The sequence below is a fragment of the Pongo abelii genome, chromosome 5, assembly GCF_028885655.2.
Source record: "Pongo abelii isolate AG06213 chromosome 5, NHGRI_mPonAbe1-v2.0_pri, whole genome shotgun sequence".
NCBI lineage: Eukaryota > Metazoa > Chordata > Mammalia > Primates > Hominidae > Pongo > Pongo abelii.
The window spans coordinates 123,828,281-123,840,322 of record NC_071990.2 but is presented as its reverse complement, the minus strand read 5'-3'; the positions used below and the strand labels follow the sequence as shown (position 1 = coordinate 123,840,322).

At 34.8% G+C, this 12,042-nt stretch overlaps 1 protein-coding gene across 1 annotated transcript in view; it reads left to right on the top strand.

The window, feature by feature from the left end:
- The window catches only part of SERINC1 (serine incorporator 1), a 28,134-nt gene extending 17,264 nt beyond the window's left edge, over positions 1–10,870 (top strand). Inside the window, 7 exon segments of the mRNA NM_001132252.1 lie at positions 1–80; positions 325–462; positions 2,176–2,345; positions 2,476–2,566; positions 6,970–7,114; positions 7,227–7,457; positions 9,042–10,870. Of these exon segments, the coding sequence (NP_001125724.1) occupies positions 1–80; positions 325–462; positions 2,176–2,345; positions 2,476–2,566; positions 6,970–7,114; positions 7,227–7,457; positions 9,042–9,177 (991 nt within the window). The 3' untranslated portion in view covers positions 9,178–10,870.
- Positions 10,871–12,042: the final 1,172 nt, after the last annotated feature.

The window sequence follows — 12,042 nt, the reverse complement described above, 5'->3', positions numbered from 1 at the left end:
ATTTTGGTTCTTTAAATTTGCTGCAGCAATTGCAATTATTATTGGGGCATTCTTCATTCCAGAAGGAACTTTTACAACTGGTAAGAAATCCTTTTTAAGTTGTTTGACATTGATATTTTATAAAGGAATCTGAAATAATTGTCACCTGGAACTGTAACTCTTAATTGTTCGTCTTTTTGTGGGGGTGTGTGTGTGTTTCCCCAGTTGGCAAAATCAAGATGTTCATATAAAATTTTATTTTCCTTTTTGTGTACTGTGATTTTGAAAGGAAATGATAAAAATCAGACTAACCAATCACTTCTGTATGCTTTCTTTCCCTTTCAGTGTGGTTTTATGTAGGCATGGCAGGTGCCTTTTGTTTCATCCTCATACAACTAGTCTTACTTATTGATTTTGCACATTCATGGAATGAATCGTGGGTTGAAAAAATGGAAGAAGGGAACTCGAGATGTTGGTATGCAGGTAAGCTTTCGTCGCAGAACAACTTCAGTATAGTTGAACTTTGAAGTCGAGAATAGATATGTAGACTAGGTAAATCACTTAGGATTTTTATGGTCTACTTTCCTGTGAAGAGGTTTTTAATTTAAACTTTGTGAGTGTCAAAATATCACATTGTATCAGCAACTTGGTGAGCAGATCTTTTAGCAGATTAACTGGGAACATAACCCAAGAACCAGGAAAGAATCCAGAAGAACCTGAATAGCTAAAATAAATATTCCAAAGCATATTACTGAAAGCATGTGCACTTTATAGCCTAATTTTCTAGCCTACAATGGGTTAAAAGTAAAATATTAAAGGGAAGAGGATTGCTAGGAATAGATAAACACACAGTGATACAATTCATAAACAGCAGCAAATAAAAAATATAAAAAGCAACTCAGACGTTTTATGCAAGTGCAAAGGATGCTTTTATGTGCATCAATAACAACTAAAGGAATTCCTATAATAATGTAATTAATGATTATTTATAATGATGATGTTGAGTCCTTTGGGGTTATACTTGAAAACAGATATCACAATTCAAATGCTTACAGGGCCAAACTAGGTAATAAAAATGAGGGAACAGGAGGACAAAGTTTAGTGCAAATAGCTTTGTGCAAATAGACTACAATGAATTGGAGAGTATGAATGCCCCATCTAAAGTGCATTACTACTGCTCAGCTCCATTTATTAGTTGCCTTGTGGGAATGTGAACGTAGTATTGCTTGATTTTTCTAATGTTTTTCAAAAGAAGTCATAAATCTGGATTTTCATGCTAAATGACCTGAGTTTCAGCTAAAAAAATTTTAAATTGGAGTGCAAGCCAAATCCAGTGTGTCTGCTGGCCTAATATTCCTCTTACACAACTAATTTGTGGTGTTTTATCTCAGTGGTTCAAGTTAAAATAATTTGGTGCTCAAAGAAATAAGCTTTAGTTATTTGGAAATTTCACTTACATTGAATACCTTGTTCTCTAAATGCAAAGTCTAATGCAAGGGTTTCTGTGTCTTTTGTTCCCTGCTGTATCCCCAGGGCCTGGAATGCAGGCATTCAATAAATATTTGTTGGATGGATCCCCTATCATCGAGGCAAATCTACATAAATACTTGTATATTAGGCACATATTAGCATAAAGGCTAAACAACTTGTGTATGTTGAAATTTACATAGAAAAAGCATAGGTTGACTTATTAAATAATGACTTACCCTTGCATAATATGTATCTTTTAAGATTTTAGTTCATGAGGAAAAGCATCATTGTTTTGAGGGCTTAACATTAATAATGAAAATAATTTTCTTAATGCCCTTGTTTACAACTGAGTGATAATGGTTCTTTAAAAACCTTAAGTAATATTCCTCTTATAGTTATTTTTCTTTATTTTGAAAATAATGGCTAACATGTAAACAAAGTTTGTAAACTCTAATATAGATATTACTATTAAATCCTATTAGTTTCTTACTAACTTGCCATCCTTGCAAATACATAATAGCTATGTGTAAAAACTAGAATTCTTCAGCAATAAAGGTCAGAATTAATTTTCTTTCCTGCTTTTATAGCCTTTATAATGCTGAAAATGTTAGTTGCTTAAAATATATTTTTTGACAAAATGACAGATTGTTTATAAAACAGGTCCCATTTCTAATTGCTAATAATTTCTGATAAAAAGCTAATTATCCAATTATATTTCTTTCACAGCCTTGTTATCAGCTACAGCTCTGAATTATCTGCTGTCTTTAGTTGCTATCGTCCTGTTCTTTGTCTACTACACTCATCCAGCCAGTTGTTCAGAAAACAAGGCGTTCATCAGTGTCAACATGCTCCTCTGCATTGGTGCTTCTGTAATGTCTATACTGCCAAAAATCCAAGTATGCCCTTTAAAGCATTAGCTTTTATGAAGCTTACACCTTTTTAAGTTTTCAAAAATCTAGAATGATGTCAGACTATTTACCTGTGTTGCGCTATATATATATATATGTATTTTTTTTTTTTTTGTAGGAATCACAACCAAGATCTGGTTTGTTACAGTCTTCAGTAATTACAGTCTACACAATGTATTTGACATGGTCAGCTATGACCAATGAACCAGGTGTGTTTTATTTATATTACATGTTCCTAAAGGTTCTGCAGTTGTTGTTTTTCCAGAAATTGTCTTTTTGTGAGATTAAATTACTTTAAAATTAGGCTCCTAGAGGAATAAAGTATGAAGTTTTTATCTTTGATGTATTATTTATTTCACTTAGTTTCTTCCATCACTAACAAAATTATAAGAAGTTACATGTATACCTAAGAGAAATTGTGAGTTCAGTTTCAGAGCACCACAATGAAACAAACATGTGACATTGTAAAGCAAGTCATGATTTTTTGGTTTCCCAATGTATATAAAACTTTTGTTTATCTTACACTGTAGTTTGTTGTGTGCCATAGCATTATGTCTAGAAAAACAATGTACATTCCTTAATTTGAAAGTACTTTATTTCCAAAAAATGCTCACAGTCATCTGAGCCTTCATCAAGTTGTAATCTTTTGGCTGGTAGGAGTTCTTGCCTCAGTGTTGACGGCTGCTGACCGAACAGGGTGTTGGTTGCTGCAGGTTGGTGTGGCTGTTTTAGTATCTTTAAACTAAGACAATGAAGTTTGCACATTGATTGACTCTTCCTTTCACAAAATATTTCCCTGTAGCATATGATGCTGTTTGATAGCATTTGACCCAGAGTAGAATTTCCTTCCAAATTGGAGTCAATCCTCTTAAGCCTGCTGCTGCTTTATTAAGTAAGTTTATGTAATATTCTAACTCCTTTGCTGTCATTTCAATAATATTCATAGCATCTTCATCAGGAGTAAATTCCATCTCAAAAAACTCCTTTTTCATCCATAAGAAGCAACTCCTCATCATTCAGGCTTGATAATGAAATTGCAGCAATTCAGTCACATCTTCAGGTTCCACTTTTTAGTTCTCTTGCTCTTTCCACCGTATCTGTAGCTACTTCCTCCACTAAAATCTTGAAATCCTCAGTCATCCATGAGGGTTAGAATCGACTTCTTTCAAACTCCTGTTAATGTTGATATTTTGACATTTTTCCCATGAATCATGAATGTTCTTAATAGCATCTGGAATGGTGAATCTTTTCCAGAAGGTTTTCAATTTACCTTGCCCACCCAGATCTATCAGAGGAATTACTCTATGGCAGCTATAGCCTTACAAAATATATTTCTTAAATAGTAAGATTTAAACGTTGAAATTACTCCTTTTTCCATGGGCTGCAGAATAAATACTGTGTTAGCAGACATGAAAATATTAATCTCCCTGTACATCTCTATCAGAGCTTTTGGGTGACCCAGGTGCATTGTCAGTGAGTAGTAATATTTTGAAAGGATCTTTTCTTTTAGCAGTAAGTCCCAACAATGGGCTTAAAATATTCCATAACCCATACTTTCAACAGATGTGCTGTCATCTAGGCTTTTTTCTATTCATAGAGAGGCTGAATAGACAATATAATTCTTAAGGGCCCTAGGATTTTTGGAATGGTAAAGAACATTGGCTTTCTCTTAAAATCATTGTCTGCATTGGTCCCTAACAAGAGAATCAGCCTGTCCTTTTAAGCTTTGAAGCCAGGCATTGACTGACTTCTCTATAGCTATGAAAGTCCTAGATTATATCTTCTTCCAATAGAAGTCTATATTGTCTTTATTGCAAATCTGTTGTTTGGTTTGGCTGCTTTCTTCTTATTTTTATTTTTTTGAGATGGAGTTTCACTCTTGTTGCCCAGGCTGGAATGCAATGGCACAATCCCCGTTCACTGCAACTTCTGTCTCCTTGGTAAGCCATTCTCCTGCCTCAGCCTCCTGAGTAGCTGGGATTACAGGCCTGTGCCACCACACCCAGCTAATTTTGTATTTTTAGTAGAGATTGGGTTTCACCATGTTAGCCAGGCTGGTCTCGAACTCCTGACCTCAGGTGATCCACCCGCCTCGGCCTCCTGAAGTGCTGGGATTACAGGCGTGAGCAACCATGCCTGACCAGTGTAGCTACTTTCATTAGTTTTGTTGGCTAGATTTTTAGGATGACTTGCTGTAGCTTCTGCATCAGCACTTACTGGTTCACCTTATACTTTTATGTTATGGAGATAGTTTCTTTCCTTAAACCTCAAGAACCAACCCCATCTAGTTTCAAACTTTTCTTCTACAGCTTCCTTCTCAGCCTTAATAGACTTGAAGTGAGAGAGAGGGCCTTGCTCTGGATTAGGCTTTGGCTTAAGGGAATGCTCTGCTGGTTTGATCGTCTATCCAGGTCACTAAAACTTTCTCCTCCATATCAGCAATAAGACTGCTTTGCTTTCTTATCTATCATTTGTGTGTTCGTGTTCACTGGAGTGGCACTTTTAATATCCTTCAAGAACTTTTTCTTTTCTTTGCATTCGCAACTCAGCTAACTGGAACAGAAGGGCTAGCTTTTGACCTGTCTCAGCTTTTGGCATGCTTTCTTTACTAAGCTTAATCATTTCTAGCTTTTAAGTGAGAAAGGGAAGACTCTTTCACTTGAACAGTTAGAGGCCATTGCAGGGTTATTAACTGGCCTAATTTTCACATGGTTGTGTCTTGAAATAGGCCCAAGGAGAGAGGGATAGAGACGAGGAAATGGCTGGTTGGTGGAGCAGTCAGAACACACACAATGTTTGTCGATTATTTCACCATCTTATATGGGTGTGATTTGTGGTGCCTCAAAGAAATTACAATAGTAACATAATAGGTCACTGATGAGAGATAACCATAACAGATGTAATTAATAATAATGAAAAATTGTGAAATATTATGAGAATTACCAAAATGTGAAACAAAGTGAGTACATACTGTTAGAAAAAATGGAACCAATAGACTTGTTTAATGCAGAGTTGCCACAGACCTTCAATTTGTAAAAAGAACAGTATCTGTGAAATGCTAAAAAAAAAAAAAAAAAAAAGCACAATAAAACAAGGTATGTCTATGTAAGAAACTGGGTGAAATTATAAGAAAGGTATCTAATTTGCATAGAGCATATAATCGTTGTATATAGAAAGAAAAGCTCTTCAAATTCCTGTTGATTCAATTGTGAACAGTATAATTTTTTCACATTATTAAATTACTCTTTTAGCCTGTGACTACCTTACAATTGAATTTGATAATTGGGCTTTGTAATGTATCTTATTATAGGCTAGTTATATTGCATACCATGAGAATAGAAACATATGTTGAAAGAAAAATTAGAATAGACAAAAATTATTACCTATTAAAAAGAAGAAAATGATCTCTTTTCCTAAAAAATTTATCTGATGTTATATGAATCTCATTGTGTTTACAAACTGTAGGTATTTTATCATAGGTACTTATAACTTGGAGACCAATTTATTTTTTGTTTTTTGTTTTGATGTATTACAGAAAGATTTCCTGTTTTTTTCCAGGTAGGTGGTTAGAAAAAAGTTAGTAGTAGTTTGCTTTAGAGAAGGAAATAGCCTTACCTAATTGGCTTTAAGATAAGAATCATTTTCATTAGTAAGATAGAGTTTGACAGGTCTGGCTTTGTGGGAGAAAAATATGTATTTTAGACACTTTAGTGAATATTTTACCAATCCTACTTGGTTTTTTTGTTTTTTTTTTTTTTTTTTTTTTTTTTTTGAGACAGAGTCTCGCTCTGTCTCCAGGCTGGAATGCAGTGGCGTGATCTCGGCTCACTGCAACCACCTCCCGGGTTCAAGTCTTTCTGCCTCAGCCTCCCAAGTAGCTGGGACTACAGGCACACAGCACCACGCCCAGTTAATTTTTGTATTTTTAGTAGAGAAGAGGTTTCACCTTGTTGGCCAGGATGATCTCGATCTCTTGACCTTGTGATCTGCCTGCCTCGGCTTCCCAAAGTGCTGGGATTACAGGCATGAGCCACCGCACCTGGCCTACTTTCTTCTTTATAAAAGATTAAAACTTGAGTAAGCAGTAGGCTGTTATACCTTATTGGGTAATTTCCATGAGGTATTTGCTGGAGTCCTTATAACTGGTTTTTGTGTAAGCTGTCTTGCTTTTTTAACAATGTGCTGTATCAAATTGATAAGCTTCATAAAGTCTGTATCATAATCTCAACATATGATAGAAAAGCCAGTGCATTGTGGTTTATAATCTCTGAATTTTCTCTCTAAATCTACTAGAATTATACTAACCTTAGAAAGTTCATCTATATTTCACCTCTTTCCTGGTTGTAGAGGTAATTATCTCTCAGCTGTCACATGTTGTTGAAAATTAAATGATTTAACTTTTCCAGGTACTTCTATAAAATCAAACTATTAACACTTCAAAGGTCTTATTAATAAGTGCAAGTTTTCTTCAATTATTTTTGTTATACTGATGCCTTTTCCAGCAATTGTTTGTCAATTTGCAGGGGTATAGAGAGTTAAAAATAACTTTTGTTTGCTCTGAAAAACATCTTTTTAATATATTCTAACATTTTAATTTGGCTTTTTATTACAGAAACAAATTGCAACCCAAGTCTACTAAGCATAATTGGCTACAATACAACAAGCACTGTCCCAAAGGAAGGGCAATCAGTCCAGTGGTGGCATGCTCAAGGAATTATAGGACTAATTCTCTTTTTGTTGTGTGTATTTTATTCCAGGTAGGAAAAACTATGAAATTTTTTTCTTTAAACAAGAAGTCTAGCTGTTTATGAATCATTTCTTTTTAAAATGTTCTTTTCTTTCTCTCCTCCTAAACTCTCTTTCATACAGCATCCGTACTTCAAACAATAGTCAGGTTAATAAACTGACTCTAACAAGTGATGAATCTACATTAATAGAAGATGGCGGAGCTAGAAGTGATGGATCACTGGAGGATGGTGACGATGTTCACCGAGCTGTAGATAATGAAAGGGATGGTGTCACTTACAGTTATTCCTTCTTTCACTTCATGCTTTTCCTGGCTTCACTTTATATCATGATGACCCTTACCAACTGGTACAGGTATTTATATTTCATGAAAACTCTGGAAGTGTGAATTCTGATGGCATTTTATGATTCTCTTGTGAAACCATGATGTGATATGAAGTACTTTTTATCCTCTGATATATTTCAAAACGTACAGCTAAATGAATAGTGAGATCAGCATGAGAAATGCAATCTTTACTTCCTTGCTTTAACAGTAACACAAACATTGAAATAGTTCCAAATCTTGGAGAGATTAAAATAAAAATTTTCATGAAACTAATATTTTTTTTACAAAAATCCATGTTGATAGTGGATCTAACATATTTGTTTTTCTCAATTCTGTAAAGATAGTGAAGTAAAGGATACATCCTTTTTTCTCTTTTGTTTGAACTGTTATTAAAAGCTCTGAAAATTTTTAAATTTAAGTATGAATTCATTAATGTAGATAGATTCTTAGAATTCTTACAAGCTACAATTTTTACAAGATTAGAATTCTTTCTACAAGCAAGAATTTCTACAAATTCTACAAGCTTAGAATTCTTACAAGCTACTTTTTTTTTTAATCACTTCAAACTTAATCCATAAATCTTTTTCTGTTAAGAGGAAGGTAGTGATTTATAGTGTTTCATTTTTGAAAGTTCTGGTTTTGTCCAAATGATTACTGAAAGATTTGGTCAAAGATTCAAATTGAACTATGTGGTTTGGGAAGTTCTGTTTTTAGTAACTTTTTAATGCATAATATTAATAAATAATTTGTAAGGCGGCTTTCAGTATCAGCAAAAGATGGAGGAAAAAGATTATTCTTTGTTGTATGTCTTTGAGTGCAGCCTTTACCGATTTTTATTATTGAAAAGAATATATATTTTTTAATTCTTAACACTGTAGCATATTAAGCTGTAAGAATCCAGCTGGTTCTTTTTTTTTGAAATGGAGTCTCGCTCTGTCACCCAGGCTGGAGTGCAGTGGCTTGATCTCAGCTCACTGCAAGCTCTGCCTCCCAGGTTCACGCCATTCTCCTGCCTCAGCCTCCCGAGTACCAGCTGGTTCTTAACTCAGATCCTTGGCTGTCACATAATAGTAGATATTAAGGCTTTATACCAGAAGGATTTTGGTATATTTCATTAACTCAAAAATCACTTAAACTTGAGATATATTTCCTTTCAGTCTCTTAATTCTTTCTTTTTTTAAGGAGATGTCTCTGAGTCATACCAGTCTCTTAATTCTGAGAAGGGAGGGTCGGGGCAGGGGATGGGGGGAGCGGAAATCAGGTGAGGAGTTCCATATACACCTTGAACAATCTTATGTAATAGTGACATCTTATTTATCCAGAGGTCACATTCAGTTCCTTTTCTAATAACATGGCAGACATGCATAAAGTGCTTCAGAGATTATGCAAAATAACTATTTCAGAGGCCTGTGTACTTTATTAAAGGAAATAACAGATTTTTACCTTCACACTAGCAGTGTGGAAGGAAAGGGAGCAGAATAGATGCAGCAATGATATATCTGAAATCACAAACTGTATACAAAGCACACTTCTGAATTAATGAAGCTTCATAGCTTGGTGGCTGGTAATTCAACCCCCTTGCCCCTTTTTAATAATTTTCCCTGAAATTTTAGGTATGAACCCTCTCGTGAGATGAAAAGTCAATGGACAGCTGTCTGGGTGAAAATCTCTTCCAGCTGGATTGGCATCGTGCTGTATGTTTGGACACTCGTGGCACCACTTGTTCTTACAAATCGTGATTTTGACTGAGTGGGACTTCTAGCATGAAAGTCCCACTTTGATTATTGCTTATTTGAAAACAGTATTCCCAACTTTTGTAAAGTTGTGTATGTTTTTGCTTCCCATGTAACTTCTCCAGTGTTCTGGCATGAATTAGATTTTACTGCTTGTCATTTTATTTGTTATTTTCTTACCAAGTGCATTGATAGGTGAAGTAGAATGAATTGCAGAGGAAAGTTTTATGAATATGGTGATGAGTTAGTAAAAATGGAAATTATTGGGCTTATTCTCTGCTCTATAGTTGTGAAATGAAGAGTAAAAACAAAATTGCTTGACTATTTTAAAATTATATTAGACCTTAAGCTGTTTTAGGAAGCATTAAAGCAAATGTATGGCTGCCTTTTGAAATATTTGATGTGTTGCCTGGCAGGATACTGCAAAGAACATGGTTTATTTTAAAATTTATAAACAAGTCACTTAAATGCCAGTTGTCTGAAAAATCTTATAAGGTTTTACCCTTGATATGGAACTTACACAAGTAGGGAGTGTTCAGTGGACAATAGTGTAGGTTATGGATGGAGGTTTGGGTACTAAATTGAATAACGAGTAAATAATCTTACTTGGGTAGAGATGGCCTTTGCCAACAAAGTGGACTGTTTTGGTTGTTTTAAACTCATGAAATATGGGTTCAGTGGAGATGTTTGGAACTCTGAAGGATTTAGACAAGGTTTTGAAAAGGATAATCATGGGTTAGAAGGAAGTGTTTGAAAGTCACTTTGAAAGTTAGTTTTGGGCCAGCACGGTAGCTCACCCTTGTAATCCTAGCACTTTGGGAGGCTGAGGTGGGTGGATTACTTGAGCCCAGGAATTCAAGACCAGCCTGGACAACATGGTGAAACCCCGTTTCTATAAAAAATAATCTGGGCTTTGTAGCATATGCCTGTGGTCCCAGCTACTGAGGAGGCTGAGGTGGGAGGATTGCTTGAGCCCAGGAGGCAGAGGTTGCAGTGAGCCAAGGTCATGCCACTGCACTCCAGCCTGGGCAACAGAGTGAGACAAAAAAAAAAGTATTGAAAATCAAAGGAGGCAAAATTTTGACAGGGAAGGAAGTAACTGCAAAACACTAGGCTTTAGTAGGTACTTACATAAAATCTAGTCCAGTTCTCTCATTTAAAAAAATGAAGACACTGAAGTAGAGACTTAAATAGCTCAGATAGCTAATTAGGAAATTTCAAGTTGGCCAATAATAGCATTTGCTCTGACATTTAAAAATAATTTGTATTCAAAATACATGCATAATTGATTTTACACCTCATTACTGGTGGATAATTTATGTGATGTGGATTGCTGGTGTCCAGCATGACCCATAAACAGGTCAGAAGAATGATGGAATGTTTTAGAATAAACTCCTGCTTATAGTGTAATACACAGTTCAAAAGATGTTTAAAATGCTTTTGTATTTACTGCCATGTAATTGAAATATATAGATTATTGTAACCTTTCAACCTGAAAATCAAGCAGTATGACAGTTTAGTTATTTGTATGTGTCACTAGTGTCTAATGAAACTTTTAAAATCTACATTTTCTTCTTTAAAAATATTTATTAATGTGAATGGAATATAACAATTCAGCTTAATTCCCCAACCTTATTCTATGTGTAGACATTGTATTCCACAATTTTGAATGGCTGTGTTTTACCTCTAAATAAATGAATTCAGAGAAAGTGTGTAGTGTACTGATTATTTAGCAGCTTAACTTTAGGTGGCTATAACAACATTTAGACCTTTCTTCCTATGTGAAAAAGGACCTGGCACTAGAAAGTAACTGCCTGTTTTCTGTAATGATAATTAAATTGCTTAGAAGGAGATTGTTACTCTTTGGTTGTCTGTAAGTGACCCCAGAAGTAGGATCTCAAAGGTAAAGAGGCATTCTTCCCCTAAAGAGTCTTCAGTATATGGACCAGTTTAGTTTGGAGAATATTAATATATTTTCAGTGGATATTCTACATCTACTATGTCTTCCAGCTATTTTTTCTGGTTGCCAGTTTTGATGCTTGTCTTCTTTCACAGATACTTCAGATAGTATAAAAATTTCCCTTACTAAAAAAGAATGTACTTTTACTGATAAAATACTCCAACTCATGTTAGTTACCAAGCTTTAGTATATTTTATTCCATAATTCTTGTGAAGTGGTCTTTCTCCAACATTATCAGCAGCACAATGCCCATAAAAGTATTGAGCATTTATCCCAGATAAAATCTTATGTTCACATAAAAACCTGTACATAAATGTTCATAACATCTTTATTTGTAACAGACAAAACTGGTAACCCAGATGTCCTTCAATAGATGAATGAAGAAACACACCAGTAAACCTATACCATAGAATACTACTTAAAAAAGGAATGAACCATTAGTACATGCAACAACATGAATGCTGGGTTTTAAAAAAATCCAATCCTCAAAGATCACATATGATATAATTCCATTTATATAGCATTCATGTAATGATACAATTATAGAAATGGAGAACAGATTAATGGTTGTTTGGGGTCAGAGATGGGAGGGGAGAGAGAGAGCTTTGTGGATCATGAACTATGCCTTTGGTGTTGTATCTAAAATGCCACTGTCAAACACAGGACAATCTAAATTTCCTTCTGTTTTCTTTTAGGAGTTGTATACTTTTACATTCAGTTCTGTGATCCATTTGAGTTAATTTTTGTGAAGGGTGGAAAGTCTGTCTAGATTCTTTTTTTTGCATGTAGATGTCCAGTTGTTCCAGCATCATTTGTCAAAAAGACTATTTTTACTACATCGTATTGCCTTTGTCCTTTCGCTAGGTATCAGTTGACTAAATATGAGTCTGTTTCTAAACTCTGTTCTGTTTCATTGATCAT